This window comes from Lissotriton helveticus, chromosome 3_1 (assembly GCF_964261635.1).
Source record: "Lissotriton helveticus chromosome 3_1, aLisHel1.1, whole genome shotgun sequence".
NCBI lineage: Eukaryota > Metazoa > Chordata > Amphibia > Caudata > Salamandridae > Lissotriton > Lissotriton helveticus.
The window spans coordinates 333,209,845-333,236,096 of record NC_136061.1 but is presented as its reverse complement, the minus strand read 5'-3'; the positions used below and the strand labels follow the sequence as shown (position 1 = coordinate 333,236,096).

Sequence of the window (26,252 nt, the reverse complement as noted above, 5' to 3'; positions counted from 1 at the left end):
GCGGTAATTTTAAAGAGTTGTATATATTTTAACGGCTGCAATTTTAAATTACTTGTGCACAATCAGTTCTCTTGAGTGCAAGATTTACTTTGCACCGAGGCGTGCTTCACTCACCCCCTCATCCCGGCGTGGCCGATTGCGGGCTGACGACGCGGGACAGGGGCGCCATCTTGGAGGGAGAAAGGGTTGGCGGTCCAGTGGCAGGACGCCTCCCACCCTCCTCGGCAGGATATAAAATAATGGGGTCATTCCGTCCGCGCAGCGGGCGGGCGCAGCGGGCGCGCCGGCGGCGCGCCAAAGGCAAGCCCGTCTGCGCCCATCCGCGCCGGACACGGGCCTAGGGCCACCCCCCTGGCTTTGCCAAGCTTACCCGCCTCCCACCCTATACACACTCTATGCTAATTGACTTGTGTCCACAACCAAAGGAAGGATGTATCAAACACAGTTTGGACTCCTTATCCTCTACCACTATTTTAAACTGCAAACACTGTCAGGCGGCCATCCCCCTCCTAAACAAACTGGTGGGAAGCGACATTCAAAATCAGACAATACAGAAACCCATTATTGCTCTTATTAATGTCTGCTCCTTGGCTAAACACAGGCAAGAAATTGCTGATCTAATATTAGATAGAAATATTGATGTAATGTTCCTGACAGAGACCTGGATGGATAAAACATCGGATCCAGATCTTGTGATAGCCGTTCCAAAAGGATTTAAAGCCTACAGACAGGACAGAATAGGCAAAAGAGGAGGTGGAATAGCTATAATAGCTCGGACATTTTTAAAATACGCACTACGACAATACCTACCACGACATGTGAGTCGTTTCAGTATGATATTTACCTGTCCCCTACTTATAACTTCAGAGGTGTTCTACTATATAGACGACCAGAGACTCGGTCGGGATTTCTCATAGAAATTGCCACTATCTTAGAATCCCTTGCAACCGAGAAATCAATAACACTGTTAGGAGACTATAACTTCCACCTAGACAGTTCTGAAGATAAAGACACCTTGGCCCTTCAGTCAGAAATGGAGGTTTGTGGCCTATCACAGTTGGTGATGGGACCTACCCATAATGCAGGGCATACTTTAGACGGTATATTTACCAATCTACAAAATTTATCAATAACTGACGTCCTCCCTATGACTTGGACAGACCATCACTTGATACTAGGCACTATAAAAATCAACGAGGCACCTTGCCCTAAACCTTCCCCCTTGAGGCAGGAATCTTTCAAAGTATGGAAAGATATTAGCATCCCTAATCTCAGAGTATCACTTGATAATTCTAAACCCATTCTGTCTACTGACCCAGAGACAGCAATAACACAATACCAAGACTGGCTGGTCCATGCTACCAATGAACTAGTACCAATCAAACATATGTCTAAAAACAGAAATTCTCCTTCAGCACCCTGGTACACAGAGGAACTTAGAATACATAAACAGCTCTGTAGAAATAGGGAGAGGCATTGGAGGAAAAATTATGATGAGGAAAGCAAAGATAAGTATAAGAAGCTTTTAACTCAGTATAAACTTCTGATCATGGAAGCCCAAAAAAAATATTACAGGGAGCAAATTGAGAACTGCAGTAACTCTAATAAAATGCTCTACGACATAACTAAACAACTTGCAGGAGCAACTCCTGATCTGAATCCCCCAGCCTCACAACATTTTTGTGACTCAATAGCCTCCTACTTTTTTACTAAAGTAAATGATATATTCTCTTCATTTACCTCCTCTGATAAACAAATGACGATATAATTAGGCCACATACTGACAAAACGTTCTTGCAGTTTGCGGAAATCTCAGAAAATCAAACCCAGGATATCATCAAATCCATTAAATCCGGCTCAGCACTGGACCCTTGTCCCTTGAAAACCCTACGCCCATTAATGGATATCCTGATTCCAGTTATAACCCAGATCTGCAACTTTATGTTCCGAACTGGAATCTTTCCCACTCCTCTAAAAAAAACCTTATTGAAGCCACTCCTGAAAAAATCTGGCCTAGATAAAACGGAATTAAAAAACTACAGGCCCATAGCTAACCTTCCATTTCTAGCCAAAGTGGCAGAAAAAGCCATGAACACTCAACTTGCGGAATTCATCGAGCAAAACCAGCTGCTCGATGAAACTCAATTTGGATTCCGTAAGTTTCATGGAACAGAAACGACGCTTATTAAGGCAGCGGATGACATCCGACTAATCCGAGATCAAGGGGGTTCAGCACTACTGGTGCTTCTAGACCTATCGGCCGCTTTCGACACGGTCGACCACAAGATTTTGGTCGACCGTGTCGAGGGGATGGGCGTACGGGGCCTAGTCAAGAATCTACTGGCATCGTTTCTGGCGGATAGATCTCAGGCAGTCGCCTTGGGACAATTCGAGTCAACAGAGTTGTCCTTGCCATGTGGGGTACCTCAAGGTTCATCCCTGAGTCCGACACTTTTTAATATCTACGTGTCGGACCTCGCTAAAACCATCAAAGCGCATGGGATGAACCTTACCTCATATGCGGACGACACTCAGTTGATTCTGACCGTCAGAAATGATGGGGAAACAGTAGCGGAGAGTTTTAAGGCAGGAATGCTGGCTATCGGACGGTGGATGTCCGGAAGCCGCTTAAAACTGAATTCTGAAAAAACCGAAGTGGTAATTTTTGGTCACCTTAGCCCCAGCTGGTCCTCGGCATGGTGGCCATCATCTTTTGGAGCCTTGCCTAAACCAACTTCGAAGGTGAGGAACCTAGGTGTCACCTTTGACGATAACTTGAATTTTATGGCTCATGCCAACCAGACGACCTCGGTGGCTTTCTACAAACTACGCCTGGTAAAAAAGATTCTGCCATTTCTCCCCGAATCTGTAGGCAGGACCTTGGTAAGCGCCCTTGTCCTGTCGGCACTAGACTATTGCAACGGCTTGTTTGCCAATGCCCAAATCAGGGTCATCAAAAAAATGCAGTTAGTACAGAACGCTGCGGCCAGGCTTCTCTCGGGTGTCCCCAGATTTAGACCAATAACTAACACCTTGAGAGATCTTCACTGGCTCCCAGTAAGGAACCGAATAAAGTTTAAGACCTTGTGTATTGTGTATAAATCCTTGCACCAACAAGCCCCACAATTTCTGAGAGACGACCTCACGCCATATCAGCCTCCCCGGCCACTTCGTTCTGCCAAGATGAACGATCTGGTAGTACCACGTACTAAATTAGTTAACTGGGGAGATAGACGCTTTCTGGTGGCTGCCCCTAAATTGTGGAACACACTTCCGCAATCCATCAGATCCAGGCCAAATCTTCTGTCATTCAGAAAACAGCTGAAAACATGGTTGTTTAATCTCTAAAGTCAAGAAGCCAAAGTTAGGAGAGTCTACAGAGTACAGCGCCGAGACGCCTGCGGGCAATTGTTCGCGCTATATTAAATGCCAAAAATAAAATAAATAAAATAAAATAAAATAAATAGCGATTCCTTAAAAATCGCTATTTAGAAATCGCAAAATGGAATCTTGATACATCTACCCCCAGGTGTGCACGATAACAGGGCAATCCTCACGAAGGTCTCAGGCTGCACAAAGCACACGCACACAGCGTCGCTGAGACTCACTTGGACCCCAGGTGCACGATAACAGGATAATCCTCACGAAGGGCTCAGGCTGCATGAAGCACACGTACACAGCCTCACTGAGATTTGCTTGGACTCCAGGTTCCCACGATCACTGGGCAATTCTTAGGAGGGTCTCAGGCTGCCAAAAGCACACGTACACACTGTCACTGAAACTCACTAGGACTCCAGGGGGTAGATGTATCAAGCCTTTCGCGAATTTGGGCCTTTGTGAATCGCAAAAGGCTTATTTGCATTTTTTGCGATTTGTGATTCCTTATTTTGCTTAAGCATTTAAGTAATCGCAAATTTTACGATTCCTTAAATGCGATGTATGTGGGTTTTAGAAATTGCGCATTTGGGTTAAGAAATCGCAAATTACCACCAACTTGTAGTTGGTGGTAATTTGCGATTTCATTTAAAAATTCCTTATTTGGCATCTGTGAAGGTGGCATGTGACAAACATACATGCCCATAGGGCATGTATGTGCGCCATATGCACACACATGTAAATTTCAGGGGTGCAGCAGGGTGTCTTTGAGACACCCCTGCACCCTTGAAATTATTCTCAATTTGCGAATTCGCAAATTGCGATTCGCAAATGGCCCATAGGAATGGATGGGAAATTATTCCTTAATTGCGAATTTGCAAATTGCAAATTCGCAAATAAGGAAGATTAAGAAATCGCTAAAAAATAGCGATTTTCAACATACATTCCATTTTGCGATTTCTAAATAGCGATTCCTTAAAAATCGCTATTTAGAAATCGCAAAATGGAATCTTGATACATCTACCCCCAGGTGTGCACGATAACAGGGCAATCCTCACGAAGGTCTCAGGCTGCACAAAGCACACGCACACAGCGTCACTGAGACTCGCTTGGACTCCAGGTGCCCACGATCACTGGGCAATTCGTAGGAGGGTCTCAGGCTGCCAAAAGCACAAGCACACAGCGTCACTGAAACTCACTTGGACCCCAGGTGCACGATAACAGGATAATCCTCATGAAGGGCTCAGGCTGCATGAAGCACACGCACACAGCATCAGTGAGACTCGCTTGGACTCCAGGTGCCCACGATCACTGGGCAATTCTTAGGAGGGTCTCAGGCTGCACAAAGCACACGCACACAGAGTCTCTGGGATTCACTTGGACTCCAGGTGCACGATAATAGGACAATCCTCACAAAGGGATCAGGCTGCACGAAGCACACACACACACACACAGCGTCGGTGAGACTCGCTTGGACTCCAGGTGCCCACAATCACAGGGCAATTCTTATGAGGGTCTCAGGCTGCTTAAAGTACATGCACACAGCATCGCTGAGACACACCTGGAAACTTTTGTGTTCCTGAGTTTCCACAACAGGGAGCCAGCTCACCTCGGGCCTTCGGGGACAAGTTACTTCAGGACACAGCACACAGCAAAGTCCTTTCAAGCAGGGGGACACAGCACACAGCAAAGTCCCTTAGCCTCTCCTTGGTTAAATCAGCAAACTGTAGGCCAGCCCCAGAACACACAGTAAGGGTCAGTCCTTTCCTTCAGTCTCTACAGCTGTGTCTTCCTTGGCAGAGGTTCCTCTTGACCATGAAGTAGTTTCAATCCTTTTCAGTCTTGATCAATCCAATTCCAACGTTCAGGGGTTTCAGCTCTCATAGTTATTCCCCTAAATGTCTTTGAAGTCTTTGTATTTAGGGGGGCACTGACCCCTGTCCAAACCAGTTCTAGGTGTTTCCCTGCCAGTGACACCTTCTTCCTTTGATAGTGGGGTCTTGGTCCTTAATAACTCAGCAGTAGATGGAGCCATTGTTTTATGGCAGCAACCCATGCCTCTTCACCTCCAGGGGCTACTCCCGCCCCCTACACTCCAGATGCAGGTCGGCCTGTTGTTGTCTCATCTCCTCCCCTGGGTCAAGACATTCCCCAGATCCTATCACTTTCAAATCCAGACAGTCAATCCACAACCAGGCACAGACACAGAAATGTTAGAGCACAAAAACCCAGCCACTTCTAAAAGATTGGTTCCTAAACACACAATGCAAAAACCACCTTCACAAAAAGATGTTAGTGAATTGTGAGTTAAGGTACACTAAACTTCACCTCTCCATCTTAAGCCTTTGGGAAGATAGGCTGGAAACATATTACACAGCCTACCCATTCTGTCCTATGGGCAAGATGGCCTTTCAACAGTGAAAAATAAAATGAAGAGTATTTCACTGTCAGGACATGGTAGACACCTCCGTACATGTCCTACCTTCCACATACACTGCACCCTGCCCGGTGGGTACCTTGGACCTACCATAGGGGTGTCTGATGGGCAAGGTCTAATAAGTGGGTGCACTTTTCAGGACAACATGGCAGTTTAACAAACTGTGTGCATGCACTGCAGTGGCAGGCCTGAGTTCTCTCTTTAAGGCTACTTGTGTGGGTGGCACAATTAGTGCTGCAGGTCCACTAGTAGCATTTGCATTACCAGCCCGGGCACACATAGTGCACTTTACTAGTAAGGCAAACATACCATGTTCAACCAATTACCATTACACTTTACACAGGGAGCACTTGCACTTTGACACTGATCAGCAGTGGCAAAGTGCCCAAAGCATCTAAACCAGTAAAACAAAATCCATCCCAGCATCAAAAGTAGAGGAGGTAGGGGCAAAACGTCTGGGGTAATCACGCCAAGAAATGCCAGGTGTAACAGTTAGTAGGTAAGGTTGGCACTGCCATTCAGCAGTAGTGACAGGAGGTGCCAGCTGCTGTGGAATAACTTGGTTGGCACTTATAGTTTATTACAAATTAACCACTGCCGAACACCACAGTGTTTTACAGTTGAGGCAAGCCTCAACTGTAAAAACATGTGGGAGGAAGAGAGCCAATGTTTTAATGACAGTCTTAAGCAAAACCTTGCAGAAAGTGTATGTTCTTGCTGAAATCAAATAATGATAACATTGCATCTGGCCAGGAAAGTTAAACGAGTTGCAAGGTAAAGTATGGGAATGAAACAATGATTATGAGGATAAATTCTGTGATTTTATTGTTTTCTCACTATGATTAAACTATTTCCATTGTTACCTCCACCTGCAGGTCCATTTTGCCATAACATGGCAATTAGACGAAGCTATGTTTCCAGGGACTTCAGCAACATTTGATGTCAATGTGACTAGGTAAGAAAATAATGCTATGGAACCCCAGGCAGCAGTCTCTAATTGCAATATACTTGATGCACCAGCAGATGTTGCTGACGAGAAGGCCATGCATATCGAAGCAGAATCGTGCTCAGTGATAAAAATGTTTGCTCATTTGTTCTCGGTACTTGAGGTTCTACAGGTCCTTTTATTACTTTTTTGCCTGGGATCCTTAGTTTCTTGAAGGCCATTGTACCCATTAATGTTTACCCTGCTCTGGGGTTGAGACGCAGGATGGAGTAGGGCCAGTGTCTTCATTAGGTTAACTAGGGCAGCAGCTATAGGGCGCCACCTGTTGGAAGGCCAAATAACTGAAAAAGGCCAAGTGAAAAAAGGCGCAGTTTTCGGTGCATGTGACCCCATGTGGAAAGCATTTTGCACAATTTAGTTTCTTCATTTGTGCCCTCAAGGCAGCAGAGGTTTTTGTGGGTGCTGGGAATACAAAATTTTCATTGTAACTCCAGTCCTAGATTCTTTTGTGGAAAGTTAAAAGTTCTCCCGTCGACATGGTAGAGATACGTTTCCGATCGCCGCCCCAACGGGAGCTTGTATCCTGTCGGAGGTGGTGGTCTTTCCCCTTGACCTCTGTGATCTGACTGCGGGTATCATAATGCCGGTCGGAACAATGTCCTGGATGTCAGGTGGACTGCTACCGATGGCCTATAGGTGGCGGTCTGCCCGACATCCTAATCAGGCCTTATAATTTCAATGCCATCTACTGCATCCTGCTATTGCACTTGTCCTAGGGCATGCCTCTTTCCTGTAGAAATTGTCAGCAAACAAAGTTGTAAAATCGTAAGGAGGTAGAAAACATCAATTTGCGGTATTTATTACAATTAACATTTGAGGTATCTCAAGTTAGTGTTGGTCAGTAACTTGACCCACATGAAGGAGCTGCTTCCGGAAGTCATTTTCTGTTGTTGTGATGTAAATTTGTTTGGATAATTTAATGCACTTGCTCTATTAGAACGTTGGAATGTTGGCCGCTCCATTGAAGACATTGGAGCAGCAACCGGCTTTAAAAACTACTGCTGTCAACTTTCCAATCACATCCCCCAGAATAAAGCAGCATGGATTAGCACATTTTGCATTACAAATATGGAACTTGTAAGGCATGTTTGCGGTACTTTTTTTTGCTACTTGTATTTATTTGTATCTAGTTTTGGGGAACTTGGTAAAAAATAAATGCCCCCCTGGGACTGCCAAATGTCCCCTGTGCAGTAGGCCTAATCATCTTAAAAAAATACATCCCCTTGGGCCTGCTGCATGCCCGGTGCATATGCACAGGAACTCAAGCATCATTTTATTTTTAGGTCTCGCATAGCGTTGTAGTGCAACACACTGCCATCGCCTTGCGAGGCATGCAGTATACACTATAGCTGAGGGAAGCTCCGACCACTTTCCATCCATAATTTTCATTGGCTGCAATCATAAATTCAGCCTTGTGATTGGTTATTGGCTTCTTAGTCCCGCCTCCTTGTGGCCATGTCCTCAGTTTTGTTCTTCCGAGGCTATCAGCCCCTTTACTTCAAAAATTGTCTTGTTCCCCTAGTGCTCCCTATTCCCTCCCGCAGTCGGTATTTTTTTTTTTACCACAACCCCTCCCCCCTCCCATTTGTGCCTTATTTAATGGCCACACTTCTGTTTAAAATGCAATAGGGCTCGCGTAAGTACGAGTCATATTGCATTTTCAGTGCTTGTTTGTTTTTTGATTGGAGGCTGTATTTGCACTCTTTGTCTCGCATGTGTGCGATGCTTTACATCGTACACATGCGTGACAAAACAGTGATGATTCACTGTGGGAGGCAGGGACAGCACAGGCTGAGAAGCGGCGGCCGACCTGGCCAGTCACCGGTCGGAGCTGCTTGTTTACTCTCCTTCCTGTTGTCCGTGCCTTCAGGCTTGTTTTTTGGGGCTTTCCCTGTTATCACACATTGCCACTCCCCCTTCTCTTCATGGTTCCTCATGCCGACGGCGGCGAAGCTCTCAGTATTCCATGACGGAAGAAATGGTGCATTGCTAGTCCTCTTAAATTGACACAGTCTGCGGGGTTATTAACTAGAACTCCCTTTTCTGGCATTTTGAAACCCGACACAGATTTGTGCCATATTTCCCAGAAGCCTACATGTGCAATCAGTTGTTGGATTCACTATTTACTTCATTGTTTATTACAAATTGCCTATTTTTTCTTTTTTTTACAAAGTTTTATATAGCACGAGCCTCACCCGAATCGGGTATCAGCGCTTTACATAGAACCAGTTGCATTACATGAAGACACTGGTGGGAGGGTGGCAGTGATCGGTCAGCAGCAGTTACAGCAGATTAGCAGAGAGGGTCGTGTCACCTTGAAAGCAAGACAGCCCTCCCTCCCTTCCTCCTTCCCCATCCCTCCGCAGATGGTCCTGTACGAGGACGAGAAGTATGGTGCCACTAAAGCCCTGTCCACGCTCCTGCACTTGGCTCTCCGTCTCCCTGGTGGAATTGGCCTGAGTGATACAAGGTTCTAATCCCCTTCACGGTAGATGAGCCATGGACTGCTGTCTCAAGCCGCCTACTTGACAGGCTTCGCAGTGATTTACTTGCGAGAATTACATACCCATTACTCAACAGTAATGTTCTTCAGTGACGTGAGCAGTGTGTGGCTCTGGAGAGAGGACAAGGCCTCTCCGCAGCATGGGGATGCCCTGCATGCCCCCAGCCAGAGCAGCGGACACACGTTCTGCTGCTGATTTGCACCCGGAGCCCGGGGTCGTCTCAGTAAAGAAAGTCAGAAGGGTAAATCTGCTGTTTATATGGCGTTAATGGCCCACAAAATAATACAGTCAATTCACCAGATGTTACTCTGATTCCAGGAAAACTGAAGGCCTGTCAGCCTTTAGAGGACTCAAACCGGTGACCTGCAGTTACCGACTTAAACTCGTGACAAATCTGCACAGCTGGTGTTCAGTCCACTGAGCTACCTGAACTTTCGATCGCAACTGTATGCTTGAAGTACTACTCTATGTCCCAAAATACACTCCGTCTCACTTTAGAGGCTGCCTCTCCTGTACTTTCTGTTAATGTGACTTTCACCACAATCCACCACTGCCACCGTCACCAGCAGCCGGAGAAGGGCTCGCTCTTACTTTTAAATAACTTTTAAATACCAAACTCGATCTTTTAACATTGTGTGTTGCACTATTTTGTTATTTGCACTGCTCTTACCTGTCCCTGCTCCCCGGTCCACCGCCAATAATTTGGTTTGAGTGGAGGGACGCGGGACCAGATTTTGGGCTCCGGAAGTGAATCACAACTTCCGGGCCCAACCACCAATCAGATACTTGCAGCTGGCAACCCACACACTTCAAAACATGCAAGTCGCGCAGCGGGCGCGCCAAAGGCAAGCCCGTCTGCGCCCGTCCGCGCCCGACCGGGACCAGGGGCCACGAACCCTGGCAGTTCGTTGAGAGGCGTCCCTACTTACAGTGTTCAAACACTGCGGAGCTTGGCAGGGCCCATGAACCTAAAATGCTGGCATTCAATAGACACTGCTAACAGCCCCCCCGGCTGCTCCCATTGTTACTTCAGGTTCAAACCAGGAGATGTGTTAGCTCCCGCCCTTTGCCCTCCCATAAAATGTTATCTACTGAATTGTCGTTCCTTGCCCAAACACTCTACTGAACTCCCTCTGTTAATAGAAGACCTTAACCCGGATGCATTATTCCTCACCGAGACCTGGCTTCAGGCTGAAGCAGACCTAGCCGTCACTCAAACCCTACCACCCGGCTACTTGATCCAAAGAGCGGATCGCAAAACCGGCAGAGGGGGAGGGTTAGCGATAATATTCAAGGATCATCTGCAGTGCCGCTCCTCTATAGAGGAGCTGCCAGACTGTGAGAACATGAATTTCTCCCTGAACTTTTCGCCCACCATTACGTTCTCCGGCCTATTGCTTTACCACTCCCCAGGACCCTCTGGTCAATTTCTTAGTGCACTCCCATCCACGGTCGCTAACTTAGCGCTCTCCCCATCCAACTACCCAATTCTAGGGGATCTCAACATCCACCTTGATGACTCCGCTGATAACATGGCCAAAGAACTCGTATCCAGTCTATCTGCCCTACAATTCACCCAGAAAGGCTCCACACCAACACACATAAAAGGTCACCTCCTGGACCCCGTGTTCAGCAACTCACGGTATCTCCAGATTGACACACCTATCCCCCTCCCTTGGACCGACCACACACTAATCCCTTTTAACTGGAAAATCCCAGTTAACATCCCCCCCCAAGAGCACCACTAAGACACAAGATAGGAATTGGTCAAACCTCTCCGCTAGCCAGTGGTCTGAACTTTTAGAGAACACCTTACCACCCCCTAGCTCAGACCCAGAGAGGGCGAACAACAACTTCAACCTCTGGATCCAAAGCTCATTAGACACGCTAATCCCCAAAAGATCCATCAAAAGAGATCTAACCGTAAAACAGCACCCTGGTTCTCCACAAAACTGAGAGAGCTCAAACAAACCTGTAGGAAGTTAGAAAGGAGCTGGAGACAAAACTCTACAGAAGAAGGGAAATCATTCTACAGAGAGGCAATAAGGAAATATAAGGAAGTAATAAAAACTGCACAATCCTCCTTCTATGAGGAGAAGATCAGCGCAGCCGCAAACTCCCCTAAGGAGATCTTTCGCATCGCTAAATCCCTGGTCACCATACCCCAGGAAAACCCCAATCCAGACGATGCACCTGCCCGATGCAACAATCTTGCAGAATTCTTCCACCAAAAAATCTAACTAATTGCACACTCCTTCCCTCTGTCTCAGAACGACACCTCTGAGTCCGACACAAGGGGCCTTCCTCCCATCCCCCGTTGCTCCCTTGCAGAGTTCCCCCTATTAGACAAAGATTTCCTAAAGGCAATCATGCCTAGAGTGACCTCGGGTTCTCCACTAGACCCCGTCCCCCCCGATACCTTCCCCAAGTTGCCAACATCATATGCCCAGTCATCCTGGCTATTATCAATGCCTCTATCTTAGCAGGCATAGTCCCCCGTGCCTGGAAGTGCGCCCCGGTAAAGGCCCTTCTGAAAAAACCAAGCCTGGAACCCTACAACCTGGCCAACTACCGACCTATATCCCTTCTCCCCTGGCTAAGTAAGCTAACAGAGAAACATATTAACTCCGTCCTAGTGCAGTACCTAGAGCATAACAACCTGCTTCATGTATCACACACAGGTTTCCGGCCCTGACTAGGGACGGAGACGGCCCTCCTGGCCATAACCGAAAAGGCTCGAAGACTCATGGACCAGGGCGGCTCAGCAGCTATCATCCTGTTAGACCTCAGTGCCGCCTTCGACACTGTAGATCACAAGATCCCGCTGAGCCGGCTAAAAAGCATAGGTGTAACCCACTCAGCTCTCTCCTGGCTACAATCATTCTTCAAAGACCGGGTCTTTCAGGTCTTTGAAGGTAATGCCTCCTCCGACTGCTGGCCACTCAGTTGTGGGGTCCCTCAGGGCTCCTCTCTGAGCCCCACACTTTTTAATACTTATATGGCACCCTTAGCTGAGATAGTTCTCCCTTTCGGCATGCAAATGATAACATACGCCGACGACACCCAGCTGGTGGTCTCACTGAACCACCAAGAGGGCTCATCTTGCTCCCTCAGCAGCTGCCTAGAAGCTGTAGCCGATTGGATAAGACTCTCCCACCTCAAACTAAATGGCGACAAGACCAAGCTCATGTTCTTGGGTAAACTGCCATCCCCCCTGACTGCACATCTATGGCCCACCTGCCTCAACCCAATGCCCGCTCCAAAACATCAGATTAAGAGCCTAGGCATATGGCTTGACAGCTCCCTGTGCTTTGACCATCAGGCCGCTAAGCTAGAGGCTACCTGCTTTGTCCTGCTGAGGATGCTCAGGAAAGTTCTTCCCCTGCTTCCCTTCAAGGCTAGAAGGATCATGGTACAGGCCTTAATTCTTTCACGCCTCGACTACGGAAATGCACTGTACCTGGGCGCCCACAGGCAACCCTACAAAGACTCCAGGTGATCCAGAACAGCGCAGCTCGCCTCCTGCTCCAAATCCCCCGGAGACAATCGGCTAAACCCGCCTTAAGGACGCTGCACTGGCTCCCTATCTGGGCCAGAATCCAGTTTAAATCCATGTGCCTGGCTCATAGAGCCATGTGGAAAACTGGTCCTGCCTTTTCACACTCCCTGATCACGCCTTATCAGCCCTCAAGAAACCTCCGTTCCAGCTCAGCCTTCCTTGCCACCACCATGAAAGTCTGTCATGCTAAGTGGGGTGGTCGATCCTTCTCCTTGAACGCCTAGAATCTATTGAACTGCCTGTCCCCCACCTTGCGCAGTGAACCCAACACACTAGCCTTCCGCAAGCTCCTCAAAACTCACCTATTCTGCAATATGCCCTAATTGATTTGTCTTTCTCTAGCAGTCCTCAAGCACTACGAGGCCTTAGGGTAGAAACGCGCTATATAAATATTATTTCATTCATTCATTCATTCATTCATTTCATTCCTGTGGCAGGAGTCTTACCTAATGCAGATGGAACCTGGAAACCGAAGGGTACAAACGGGACCTTGCAACAGGCGCTGAACCCACTGTGCTTTCTTTTGTACAGTAAGCAGAGCCTGGGAGTTGTAAGGTGCAATGAGATTCCCACCCACAGGTCTATCTCGCTGTGAGCAGGTCATTGCACTTCTCTGACACAAGCCAAAAACCCACCAAGCTAGCTTATTATGGACAGAATATGAGTAATATAAACATTGTTGCAGCAGGACCCAACGATCTTACAGGCTGCCAGTGATCTGCCTGTAGTTTGTCAGTGACCTGTATTTCTGTACAGTGTGTCTTTAAAGCTGGTCATCGGGGGGGTGTTACCTTCTGTACTCTTTCCTATGCAAAGGCACAGATGGGGTAAACTGCCAGGCATGGGATGAGTCTGAGGAGTACCCAAGAACCCCCCACCCCAAAAAAAATCTGTTATTTTCCAAAGTGCCTTCCTGCGTCACTTACCCTGACTTCTAGTTTAAACACTGCCAACTACAAAAGCCAAGTTTGAAAAACTCTGAGCCCTAGGAGCCCCACTGCAGCTGAAGTTCCTGCTGTTGTGCATAAAGGTTTAGCAATAAGCAAATTCGTTCTAGAGGAATGTACATACTTATAAACCCCTTTCTGACTTCCCTGACGGCCGTCGCGGGGTAGCAGTGCCATCTGGGCTGCACTTGCTCACACAGGGCACTTCACAGTAGTGGTGTAAGCAGTCAATTAAATCTTTATTTCAGAGTGTCAAGTCTGGACACTTCTAACTGTTGCTGCTTGCAGTGTTCTGGAAAGAATGTCCACCTCATATTTTCTAGGGAGTGTTAATGTAGCTGATTAAATCTGAAAGGCCTCTCGGCCCTCTCCCCCAGTGGGCCGTTTAACCCGTCATTGCCTACAAGAAAAAAAGGTAAGAAAGCAAGGAACGAACAAACATTTATTTAGCATTTCACAACCCCATTTTGTTGGTTGGAGGACAGACGATACCATCTTCTATTTAGATTTCTTCAACCATGTGTTCGCTGCATTGTGGGCCATGTAGTTTGGCCTTTTAATAGTTTCATCATGGGCTCAAAAATCCATTTTTCTTTCTTACGTTTTTTATCACTCAGGATAATATGCTGCACAGATAAAAAAAACTATAAGGTCCCAAAGGAGAGACCAATTGCATTGCAAATGCTTGTTTTGTTTGCTAGCTCTGCGCCAGGCAGTGGGGCAACGCCATTGTGGAAGAGCCACCACTGTTCTATCACAATGTAACCCATTGTAGCATGTCATGCTGGACATTAAAGTCCTGCTCTCGCTACAAGTCCGAGCTGAAAGATCAGGCCCTTAATGGCCAGTATACTGCTATACAACAGGCTATTAGGCTATGGTATGAAGCTAGCATGAGAAACAGTGGTGCACTTTACAAGGAACAATTTTATTGCACGTGCAGAGGCAAACATTGTTCATACATTGTCAGGCTAACAGATCAATGAATAAGTGACTGTACATGAGACCTTCACGATAGCTAATCCTGACTTGGGACCCTTCATACAATATTTAAATGCTCAGATTCAGCACCCATTTCTATTGAACAAATGTAAAACACTTCTCCTGGCCTGGAATTGTCTGGTCCCAAACTCAGTGCCTTCCATTATACTTCACCATGGTGGTAGGTACGAAACAAAGCACACAAAATACCTTAGAACAGGTGGTAAGTACGTGTGGTTAGGGACCCATTATTTCTCCCAGCAGAGTTAGCTGAGAATATGCAATGAGGCCTTAAATGTGTGAATTCGAGTCCAGGTAATGAATCACATCTTTCTACAGCTGCCAATTTATGGAAATATAACTGTGAGGTCTGCATAAATGATAATAAACATGTAGTCTGTTAAATGTTATACTGCTTGAACAGTTTATGTATCTATTGCAACAGAGTGCAACTGGCAACAAAGAGATGGAAGGAAGCTGGCACTAATCTCAGTCACAGGCGATGCCTCTGAAGCATTTGTTGCCTTGTTTTTCACCTACTATTATGCCACTTTAGACAGAGGCCTCCCAAATGCAAAATAGTCATAATCCTGCTCCCATAGCAGTGTTGAGTTGTGTTAGCCGAAGCTTGCATCAGCTCATCAGATGCTGCTCAACATGGTTGTGTAAAAAAAAGATTGTGCTATGACAGCTTGATGTTTTAGGCCTGTGTTTTTGGGACATAGATCGACAAGTGTAATCATATGATTTCACTCACCTTATTGATTGACCCCAGGAAACAGTGAGTACAACCATGCAGTATATACTGTAAACTCACATAAACCATTCAGGGATTAACGGCATGTGTGCACGGATGAAGATTATTTATTTATTTATTTATTTATTTAGCGATTTCTAAAGCGCCTGGTGACCCAAGGGCATCCCCGCGCTGTGAGAGTTGTAATCCTGATGAGGGGGAGGGCAAGGGGAGAGATATTTAGAGGGGCATCTATTTAGGGAATAGATGTGCCTTTAATTTCTTACGAAATGGCAAGTAGTTGGGTTCCAATCTGAGGGAGCGGGGAAGAGCATTCCATCCGGTGGCAGCTTGGACGGAGAATTGTCGTCCTCCTGTCCGAAATCGTTTGAATCTAGGAACGCTAGCCATGTTTTCATTTTGGGATCGTAAGGGTCTGGCTGCTGTGTAGGGAGTGATCATTTTTCTGAGGATCGCAGGGCCAGATCCGTTGATCAGCTTATGTGTAGTACACATCGCTTTAAATTGCACCCTTTGGCGCACAGGGAGCCAGTGCAGGGCCTTGAGGGCCGGTTTGGCGGACATTCTAGAAGGGGTATTGGTAAGCAGGCGCGCCGCCGCGTTCTGTGTCCGCTGGAGCTTCGTCAGTGTGGCCTCGGGGGCTCCTAGGTAGACCAGGTTGCTATAGTCCAGGCGGGACAGTACCAGTCCCTGGATAAGTAGTTTCCTGGAGGTGGGTGGCAGTAGTGGGAGAATCTTGCGGGTCGTGCGCATCAGCCCGAAGCAGGTACCCGAGGTTTTGATTGCTTGTGTTTTCATGGTAAGTTCTGGCTCGAGCCACACACCGAGTGTCTTAATTTCACGTTTCGGGGGAGGAATTTCCCCAAACACGTCGGGCCAAAGTGCTGGAGGGATGGTCGTCCATTGTTTTCCTAGGAGCATCACCTCCGTTTTTGACCCATTTAGTTTTAAGGATGAGTGATTCATCCAGTTATGGATCCCTGTAAGACAGTTGGTCAGGTTTTCTGGGTGGTCGGTCAGTTGGGACAAAGAGACGACCAGCTGGGTGTCGTCGGCATAGTTTACCATTTTTATGTTGAATGGTGTTACCACGTCCTCAAGAGGGGCCATGTATACATTGAAAAGCGTCGGGCTCAGGGAGGAGCCGTGAGGGACACCGCTTGTCAGTGGAAGGATGGCTGAATGATGGTTTTCATCCCACACTTGGAATGTACGCCCTGTAAGGAAGGATTTGATCCAACTGAGTGCCGTCCCGGTGATCCCTGCATTCGCCAGTCTATTGAGAAGGACACGGTGGTTAACCGTGTCGAAGGCTGCACTTAGGTCCAGGAGGATCACTGCCACTGATCCTCCTGAATCCAATATGTGCCTTGTTTCTTCAATGACGGCGAGAAGTGCAGTGTCTGTCCCATGGCCCGGACGGAAACCGGTTTGGGATTGTCTGAGCACATTGTTAGTTTCAAGAAACTGGGATAGTTGTGTATTTACCAGTTTCTCGGTTATTTTGCTAATACCCGGGAGTAAGGATATTGGACGGTAGTTAGACAAATCCGCTGGGTCCAGCTGAGGTTTTTTTAGAAGTGCTTTTACCACAGCTTTCTTCCAGTTGTCAGGGACAGATCCGTGGGCGAGCGAGCTGTTGATGATTTCCGTGACAGTGGGTATAATGACTGAGGTTACGGTTTTAAGGAACCTGAGTGGTGCTGGGTCCAGAGGTGATCCGCTTTTTATTTTCGTAAAGGTTTGTTCAACCTCTGAGCTGGTTACTGGCCGGAAGGTAGATAGTATGGATCGAGGGTGACTTTCCGCCTGGTATAAGCGGCTTTCCATGTGACTGGTGGCACCAGAGGGAGGAAGGGATGTTATGATACGAGAGATTTTGTCTTTAAAGTAAGTCGCTAGCTCATTACTTCTGTCGACTATGGGGGTAGTGGGAGCGGGTGTGATGGGGACTTTAAGCAGCTCCTTTACAATTAAAAAGGATTCCCTGGCTGAGTTAGCAGATTCCTGTATCCGCGTGTCGTAGTGCGCGGTTTTAGCTTGTCTGATGGCCTCTTTATAGAGTCTAACTGTGGTCTGATAGGCTTTTTTGTCGGCATGCTGCCAGTTTCTTCTCCAGAGCCGCTCGGCTTTTTTGCAGTTCTTGCGTAGTATGCGGAGGTCCGCAGTGAACCATGGGGCTGATCCAGGTTTGCCATTTTTGTTTTCCCTAGTTCTAAGTGGGAGTACTAGGTCCAGGGAGGAAGTAATCCAGTCCCTGAATTTTTTGTCTGCAATAGCCGGGTCTTCTGTATGAGTAGGAGTAGTCTTTTCGAGAATGTTTGCCCATTTTTCCGTGGGAAGTCTGGACCAGGTCCTATCCTTGCTATAAGTGGGAAGTTTTTGGGGTTTCCTAAGAGTAACAGGTAATTGGAAGAGGACTAGAAAATGGTCTGTCCAAGGGAGGGGAAGGGCCTCCTTCGCTTGCATCGCGGGGGAGCTGGTGAACACCGGGTCCAGTAGGTGACCCCTGATGTGGGTGGCTCCGGAGTTGAGTAGGTGGATGTCGAGTGCCGCCAGATCAAGGATCAGGTCGTTAGCTATCGTGTCTACCGGGTCTTCCAGATGTATATTTAGATCACCTACTATCATGAAGTTAGATAGGGAGTTAGCCTGGGTTGTGACAGAGTCCAGGAGGGAGCTAGCGAAGGGACCTGGGGGACCGGGAGGGCGGTACACAAGTATACCTATTAGTGAGTTAGTGGGGTTCAGTTTAATGGTGAAGTGGAGGCTTTCTGAGTCCGTAATCTGCGCCTCACTGGTTTTACAGTGGAGGTGGTCTCGATGGATAATAGCGACGCCTCCGCCTCTGCCTAGCGGGCGGGGTAGGGACTGAATACAGTAGCCCGGTGGAGTTGCTAGTGCCATGTCAGATTGTGATTGGGGGGTAATCCACGTTTCCGTGAGAAAGAGGACATCTATCTCAAGGTCTTCTATTAGGTGGTTGATTTGTGTTGAATGTTTAGGAAGTGAGCGGCAGTTTAGTGAGGCCAGTTTGAGGGCTGCGGGGTTGTGAGGTTTTGTGGGGAGCGAAAGCTGAACTGGCTTACATAGAGAGCAGCGATTAAAAGGTCCATTTAGGTCGTGTGTGTACTCGCAAGATGGCGTAGGTGGTCTGAGACATAGGAGCTCTCTGCGTGAGTACTTTACTTTGGGGTTGGCTGCTTTGGGCAGGGGTTCTGGCCCTGTGCCCGGTCGAGCGCGGACGGGCGCAGACGGGCTTACCTTGGGCGCGCCTCGGCGCGCAAACGGCGCTCCCGCTGCGCTCGTCCGCTGCGCTGGTATGGCCGGCACATTAGTACTCGTTGGGAGGGGGCGTGGCCTCGCAGAGGGCGTGGCTACCGCCTTTGGGCGTTTCCCTGTTCAGCGCGGGGTCGCTGTCTCAGGAGTGGTCGTGTCAGGCTGTGAAGCGCCTTTAGATCGGGCTTTTTCAGGTGAGCTCGGCGAGGTTTAAAAATCAAGGTAAAGTGACACAAGTGCAATTTTTAAAAACACAGAATAGAAATACAGTTCTCCGGCTTTCCGCCTCAGAGAATAGCAACACACGAGTGAGTTCCGCTTTCAGTCAGCGTTTTATACTCGTTGGGAGGGGGCGTGGCCTCGCAGAGGGCGTGGCTACCGCCTTTGGGCGTTTCCCTGTTCAGCGCGGGGTCGCTGTCTCAGGAGTGGTCGTGTCAGGCTGTGAAGCGCCTTTAGATCGGGCTTTTTCAGGTGAGCTCGGCGAGGTTTAAAAATCAAGGTAAAGTGACACAAGTGCAATTTTTAAAAACACAGAATAGAAATACAGTTCTCCGGCTTTCCGCCTCAGAGAATAGCAACACACGTTTAGAAGCTAGGAACAATGTAATGTTTCTATGTTAATTTTAGCATGCTGGGTAGGGTGGTCATTTTTGTGTGAGGAAAGTGTATTTTGGATTACCAGACTCAAAGTATAACGTTTCACACAAGGCTGGCTGCCTTACTGAATATTTGCCGTTGGTCACCTAAACCATATTTGTTCCCCAAGCATACTGTACCGGTTCATATAAATGTGGGTTTGATGATAGAAAGAATAACTAACCTTGTTGCATTTTCTCATTTACATGTCTAACCTTTCTATGACAAAGGGTGGGTGTTTGGACAACATTTCTGGTATATTTCCATCCGATCATACCTTTAGTAAAAAGTTGCTTCCCCTACGATGATTCCAAAGAGTTTTTGGGATAAAATTCAAGCAGCACTGGTTCATGCCCAATCAGCTTACTCTCACCTCTATACTAATGCAGCTGACGCCTGATGAGTAGAGTATCCCTCTGCCCTTGAAAGTTATAGACGCTCTCGTTTCATTTTCAAGTATGTGTCCTCCAATATCTGAGTCATCTACACACATAATTATTTTAGCAGCTGCCACTCACCGAAATACATTTTAGTTTCAAATTCTGAGATGTTCTATCTCCGTAGTTTTTTTATTCTGAGCATGTTAGGGCAACTGTTCGAAATACACATTGAAATGAACCAATTCCTTGCTTGATATTTAACTCAAGCCAACACACAGATGTTTTAAATTCACTCTCAGGAGAATGATACATTTTTAATTAAGCTGTTAGATATTTAATACAAGGGGGTAAGCCTCACCGTGGTTACAAGAAATAGGGTATTGACTATTTTCCCTCAAATTCAGGCCAATGTAAGAGTCGTTTAGACAGCTTCATATTAACATAATTTGCCTTACTGGCAAGCAGCCATTGGCACCTTTGATGTGAATAGGACTTTTGTATCGTTCAGGGTCTAATGCTTGCATAAATACACCATGACACTGACCACGTTACTTGCACTACTGCCATTGAATACTTTTGACTTGATCTGATTCTGTAATTTGTTACCACCACTTTATTTTACCGAAATATGTATGAGAAACCCTCAGCTTCAACTGTTGAATTTATAATCAGGTTTATCTTTTAAAATGTCAAATTGGTGATATTTTATGCCATGAAGAAGGGACATCTTTAAAAATGATTATAATGCAAAAGACGTGTTGTCATAAAAATCTGAAAATCTAGACCGATGTTACGTTACAGGATATAACTCTTGCCAGCTCATTTCTATTAATTACATTTACCAACTATTATTTGAAACTCTATTGTGTCTTTACACCTCACTGTCAAGGCACATGATACCAAGCAGTGGATAATTAAAATACACCATCTGAGAGAGTGTACTGCCACAATTATGATAGAAATCCTTGTTTCCCTTCGTGCAACATTTTCTGTCGAAAATTTGTAATTCCACTGTAGCACATGATACTGATTTTCAGACCAAGGGACTTATTTAGAGTTTGGTGGATGGGATAATCCATCACAAATGTGTCCCGTCTACCACATTACAAGTGCTTTATAGCCAAGGGTACTTGTAATCAGGCGGGCAGGATAGCTGCCACATTTTGATAGTGTATCTATCAATCTTTGAATGCAACGAAAGCAAAGTGCAGATTCCTAGATAGCAACAGTAATCAGGTATGTGTGCAGAGTGAGTTAAATGCTTTCTGTTAACATTGCACGGATAAGCAGTGTCTGAATTGGAAAGCTGGCAATGCTAGCTGTCCTCCCTTTTGAAAGTGATAAACAGATGACTTTTAAACTGGATAATATTAACATAATTCATTTATTCTGCTTGGAATTATCAGAAGTGCTCTATAATGCACTATATCAAAAACGTATTTCCACTGCTCAAAGGCTATAAGGTCTGCAAACAACACTGATGGCATGAGCAAGGTAGGGAAAATAGTTTCTACTTGAATGAAGGGGGAGATTTCTTTAGGTTAATAGTCTGTAATACGTAGTTCATAGACTTCCTGGTGTGATGTGTTGCATTTCAAGTTATGACAGTGAATAGTGCTGTTTACTAGACAGATTTCACTCATATAGACAAAATTTGGGTGCTAAAAGTAATTAATCTAATAGGTGGAAATGCACAATTTAGGGTTTCTAATGCAAATACCAGATACTCTTTAATCAAAAGAAGATGTAAGATTCCTTTGGGTAGAAGTAATTAGATCTATTTTTAAGGTGTAGATATTAAGGTGCACGGCAAATGGTTTTATAAACTACTGTCATGAATTTATTTATTTGTGAGAATAGTGCGTTTCGTACGTGGTCAATTCTTGCTTAGTAAAAGAATTGGTCTTTCACAGTCAGTAAGGATCTAGCTGTCTGTATGAACTAAGAGACAGGTTCCCCCTCATGCAAGAAGGGCCCAGCTCCATGAAATAACTTGGAGACCCTCACATTCAACAAGGGCCAAGCTCCGTGAAATGATTTAGGGACAGGTCCCGCACATTCAAGAAGGGTTAAGCTCCATGGAATGCGTCATAGGCAGGTCCTTCACATTCAAGAAGGGTCAAGCACCATGGAATGCATCAAAGACAGGTCCCGCACATTCAAGCAGGGTCAAGCACCATGGAATGCATCAAAGACAGGTCTTGCACATTCAAGAAGGGTCAAGCCCCACACAATGCATCAAAGACAGGTCCCTCACATTCAAAAAGGGCCCATCTCCGTGGAATGCACCAGAGGCAGGTCTCTCACATTCAAGAAGGGTCAAGCTCCATGGAATGCAACAGAGGCAGGTCTCTCACATTCAAGAAGGGCCCATCTCCATGGAATGCATCAAAGACAGGTTCCGCACATTCAGAAGGGTTTAGCTCCATGGAATGCATCAAAGACGGGTCCCTCACATTCAAGAAGGGCCCAGCTCCATGGAATGCATCAGAGGCAGATCTCTCACATTCAAGAATGGTTAAGCTCAATGGAATGCATCAGAGGCAGGTCTCTCACATTCAAGAAGGGCCCGGCTCCATGGAATGCATCAGAGGCAGGTCTCTCACATTCAAGAAGGGCCCGGCTCCATGGAATGCACCAGCGGCAGGTCTCTCACATTCAAGAAGGGCCCAGCTCCATGGAATGCATCAGAGGTAGGTCCCGCACATTCAGGAAGGGTCAAGCACCATGGAATACATCAAAGACAGGTCCCGCACATTAAGAATGGTCAAGCTCCATGGAATGCACCAAAGACAGGTAACACACATTCAAGAAGGGTCAAGCGCCATGAAATGCATCAAAGACGGGTCCCTCACATTCAAGAAGGGCCCATCTCCATGGAATGTATCAGAGGCAGGTCTCACACTTCAAGAAGGGGCAAGCTCCATCGAATGCATCAGAAGCAGGTCTCTCACATTCAAGAAGGGTCAAGCTCCATGGTATGCATCAGAGACAGGTTTCTCACATTGAAGAAGGGCTCGGCTCCATGGAATGAGTCAGAGACAGGTCCCTCACATTCCAAATGTGCCTGACCCAAGAAATGGGTCTGAGATAGGCTCCCAACATACAAGAAGGGTCTTTCTCCATGTACCTCCGTGAGATAACTTATAGACAGGCCCTTCACATTCTAATAGGGGCCCAGATCCATGTAATGAGTCGGACACAGTTCCCTCACATACATTTTATTTATTATTTAAGAGGTTTTATATAGCGCTAGCCAGACCCGAAGGTATCAGAGCGCTTTACAGCGAGTAGAAAAAACACATAAAAGAGGAACAAGAAAGCGTAAGTGATCAAAAGTTCCAGTGTGCTGTGCGTCCCTCGGAGCACATTGAGGTAGAGTGGTTCCGATGTAGTTTCGATCCGAGGGTAAAGTCCTGAGCTCCGTTTCCCTCCGTGAGTGGAGGAGAGTAGGGGGTTAAGGGGCGTGGATGAGGATGGGAATGTTGGAGCAATTGTCTGTTGGCAGCAAGGTGTCAGCTTGTGCACTTCGGATTTCAGTTTGGGAAGGTACGGTTGAGGTATAAGTCTTTTAGGAGTCTTTTGAATTTTATGAAGGAGGGAGTAGTCCTGATGTCAACCGGGATGGAGTTCCATATTTTGGGTGCGTTTCCTGCGAAAGAACGAGCTGCAGTTTTTTGCTTGCGTGTTTTCAGAGGGATTAGTAGGAGGGTGTTGGAACTCCTAAGGTTTCTTGACTGGCCGGCTTTCTTGAGCTTGGAGGCCAGGTATTCTGGTTTCCCTGTGTGTAAGGCTTTGTGAGTAAGGCAGGCGGTTCTGAAGTTGGCACGCAATTCCACTGGGAGCCATTTTAGTTCTCTGAGTGCGGGAGATAAGTGGTCGTACTTTTTTACTCCGGTGACCATTCTGGCAGCCGCGTTGAGAGTTGTTTTGAGTGGGGCTAGGCGGGAGAGAGCTGTACCGGAGAGAACTGCATTCCCATAGTCCAGTCTAGATAACACCAGTGATTGGGTGGCTTGCTTGAGGTCCGTGGGTGGGATGAAAGGTTTGATTTTGTTGAGGAGCTTCAAATTAAGGAAGGCACTCTTGGCAGAGGTCATGATGTGATTTGTCATGGTTAGTTTTTGGTCGAGGGTGATTCCTAGAGATTTTACTGAGTTAGCCAGGGTGAGATTGCCATTGAGAGCATCTATAGCTTTCAGCCACTCTCTGATTTGCGGGTTTTCATCTTTGTTGGAGATAAGGAGGATTTCGTTTTTTTCATGATTAAGTTTAAGGTGGTTTGTGGCAAGCCATTGTTGAACTTCTTTGAGAGTGTTGTTGAGTCTTAGGATGTCATTAATGGAGGAGGTTTCCAGGTAGATCTGGGTGTCGTCAGCATATAGGTGGAAGGGTATGTTGGCTTTTTGTAGGATGGTTGTGAGGGGTTTCATGTATATGTTGAACAGTTGAGGAGAGAGTACTGAGCCTTGGGGGACGCCTCTGTTGACGGGGAGTGGGTCGGACGTAAAGGATTTGATTTTTATCCTTTGGGAGCGACCATGAAAGAAGGAAGAGAACCATTGAAGGACCACCTCGTCTGCACCTACTCGGTCTTTGAGAGCCTTGATGAGAAGATTGTGATCCACAGTGTCGAAGGCTGCCGAGAGGTCTAGGAGAATGAGTAGGCAACATTGGTCAGAGTCAAGGGATTTGAGGATGTCATCCACGATGTTAAGGATCGCAGTTTCAGTGCTACATCCTTTTCTGAAGCCTGATTGGTGTTGGTCTAGCAGGTTGATATTGTCCAGGTGCCGATTCAGTTGCTGGAGAACGCATTTTTCGAGGAGTTTGGCTAGGAAGGGGAGATTGGAAACCGGTCTGAAGTTGTTCAGGTCGTTGGGGTCTAGGCCAGACTTTTTGAGTAAAGGTGTGACTTGTCCGACTTTGAGACAATCTGGTATGATGCCAGTTTTTAAGGAACTGTTTATGATTTCGCACCATCGTGGTGCGAGGGAGAGTTTCAGCTTTTTGGTCAGTTGAGAGGGTACAGGGTCGAGGATGTGTGAAGAGGGTTTGGAGGAGGAGATTAGATTGAGAATCTCAGCTACAGGTACGAGGTCGAAGGTTCTCCAGGTTTTAGTGGGACGCAAGCTAGAGGTGGTTTCAATTGCTGGGGCTGAGTTTTTAGAGGCGTGATTGAGGATGGTGCCGAGTGATTGCTCGATCTTGTTGATTTTTTCGTTGAAGAAGGTTGCGAAGTTGTCGCATAGAACTTTGGAGGCCTGCACTGGGGTTGAAGAGGGTTTGGAGGTTTGCTGCTTGATGATGTTAAAGAGTTCTTTTGGCCTGTTTTTCGCATTTTCGAGGGCGGTGCAGAAGAAACTGGTTTTTTCCTTAATGATATGTTTTTTGTACACTCTTCTTGCAGTTTTGAGTTTTTCGCAGAGGTTAGCAGAGGGATCCTTTCTCCATAGACGTTCTGTGGATCTAAGCTGCCTCCTTTCGTCGTTAATGTCCTTGTTGAACCAGGATCTGGAGGGGATGTTCCTGGATTTTTTCAGTTTCAGGGGGGCAAGTTGGTCTAGGATAGAGAACATGGTTGTGTTGTAGTGGGATGTGAGGTCTGTTGTGGAGAGACCAACCTGGGGGGTGGGGAGGAGAGTGGTTATTTTTTCTTCCAGGTCATCCATGTTGATCTGTGTTAGGTTTCTTGTCCATGTGGGAGGGTCTTGGATGGGAGGTTGGCGCATGATCGGTTGGGAGATGCGGAATAAGATTAAGTGGTGGTCTGACCAGTCGACAGGTAGGATGCGGTCTAATGTGATTACGTTATGTTGGGCGATGATGGCATCCAGAATTGCACCTTTGTTGTGGGTTTCTTCTGAGCAGTACTGGGTGAGGTCGTTGCTCTGTAATAGTTCGTTCAGGTTTTGTATTGGTGCGCTGTTTAAATCATTCCAGTGCATGTTGAGGTCTCCGAGAATTAGGTTGTTGCTGTCTCGTAGAGAGCAGTGGGCGACCAGGTCTGAGAAGTGTTCCATGAACGAGGGGGTGTTGCCAGGAGGGTGGTATAGGAGATGACAGAGTAGTGAATTATTGTTACTGGTGATAATGTTGGTGGCTAGGCATTCGAAGGAGTTGTACTTGAACGTGTCAATTTCCGTCACAGATAGGTTGTTGTTGTGAATGATTGCTAGTCCCCCACCTTTCTGGTCTGGCCTATCTTTGTTGATTATAGAGAAGCCCGGGGGTACAAGCATATCCATGATTGGAGGAGAGGTGTTCAGCCAAGTCTCTGTGATGAAGGCTATATCAATGCCATGTTTGAGGATGGATTCCGCTAACTCCGTGGCATGTTTAGTAGCTGACCTGCAGTTAATGAGCATGCAGTTGGTCAGGGGTGACTCTT

At 46.7% G+C, this 26,252-nt stretch overlaps 1 protein-coding gene across 2 annotated transcripts in view; it reads left to right on the top strand.

Annotated features, from left to right (window-relative positions):
* Nucleotides 1-26,252, top strand: part of ITGAE (integrin subunit alpha E) — an 844,898-nt gene that overhangs the window by 699,260 nt on the left and 119,386 nt on the right. For both annotated transcript variants that reach the window (XM_078679953.1, XM_078679952.1), the window contains exon 24: nt 6,688-6,767. In XM_078679953.1, the coding sequence (XP_078536079.1) occupies nt 6,688-6,767 (80 nt within the window). The remainder of the gene's footprint in view (nt 1-6,687; nt 6,768-26,252) is intronic.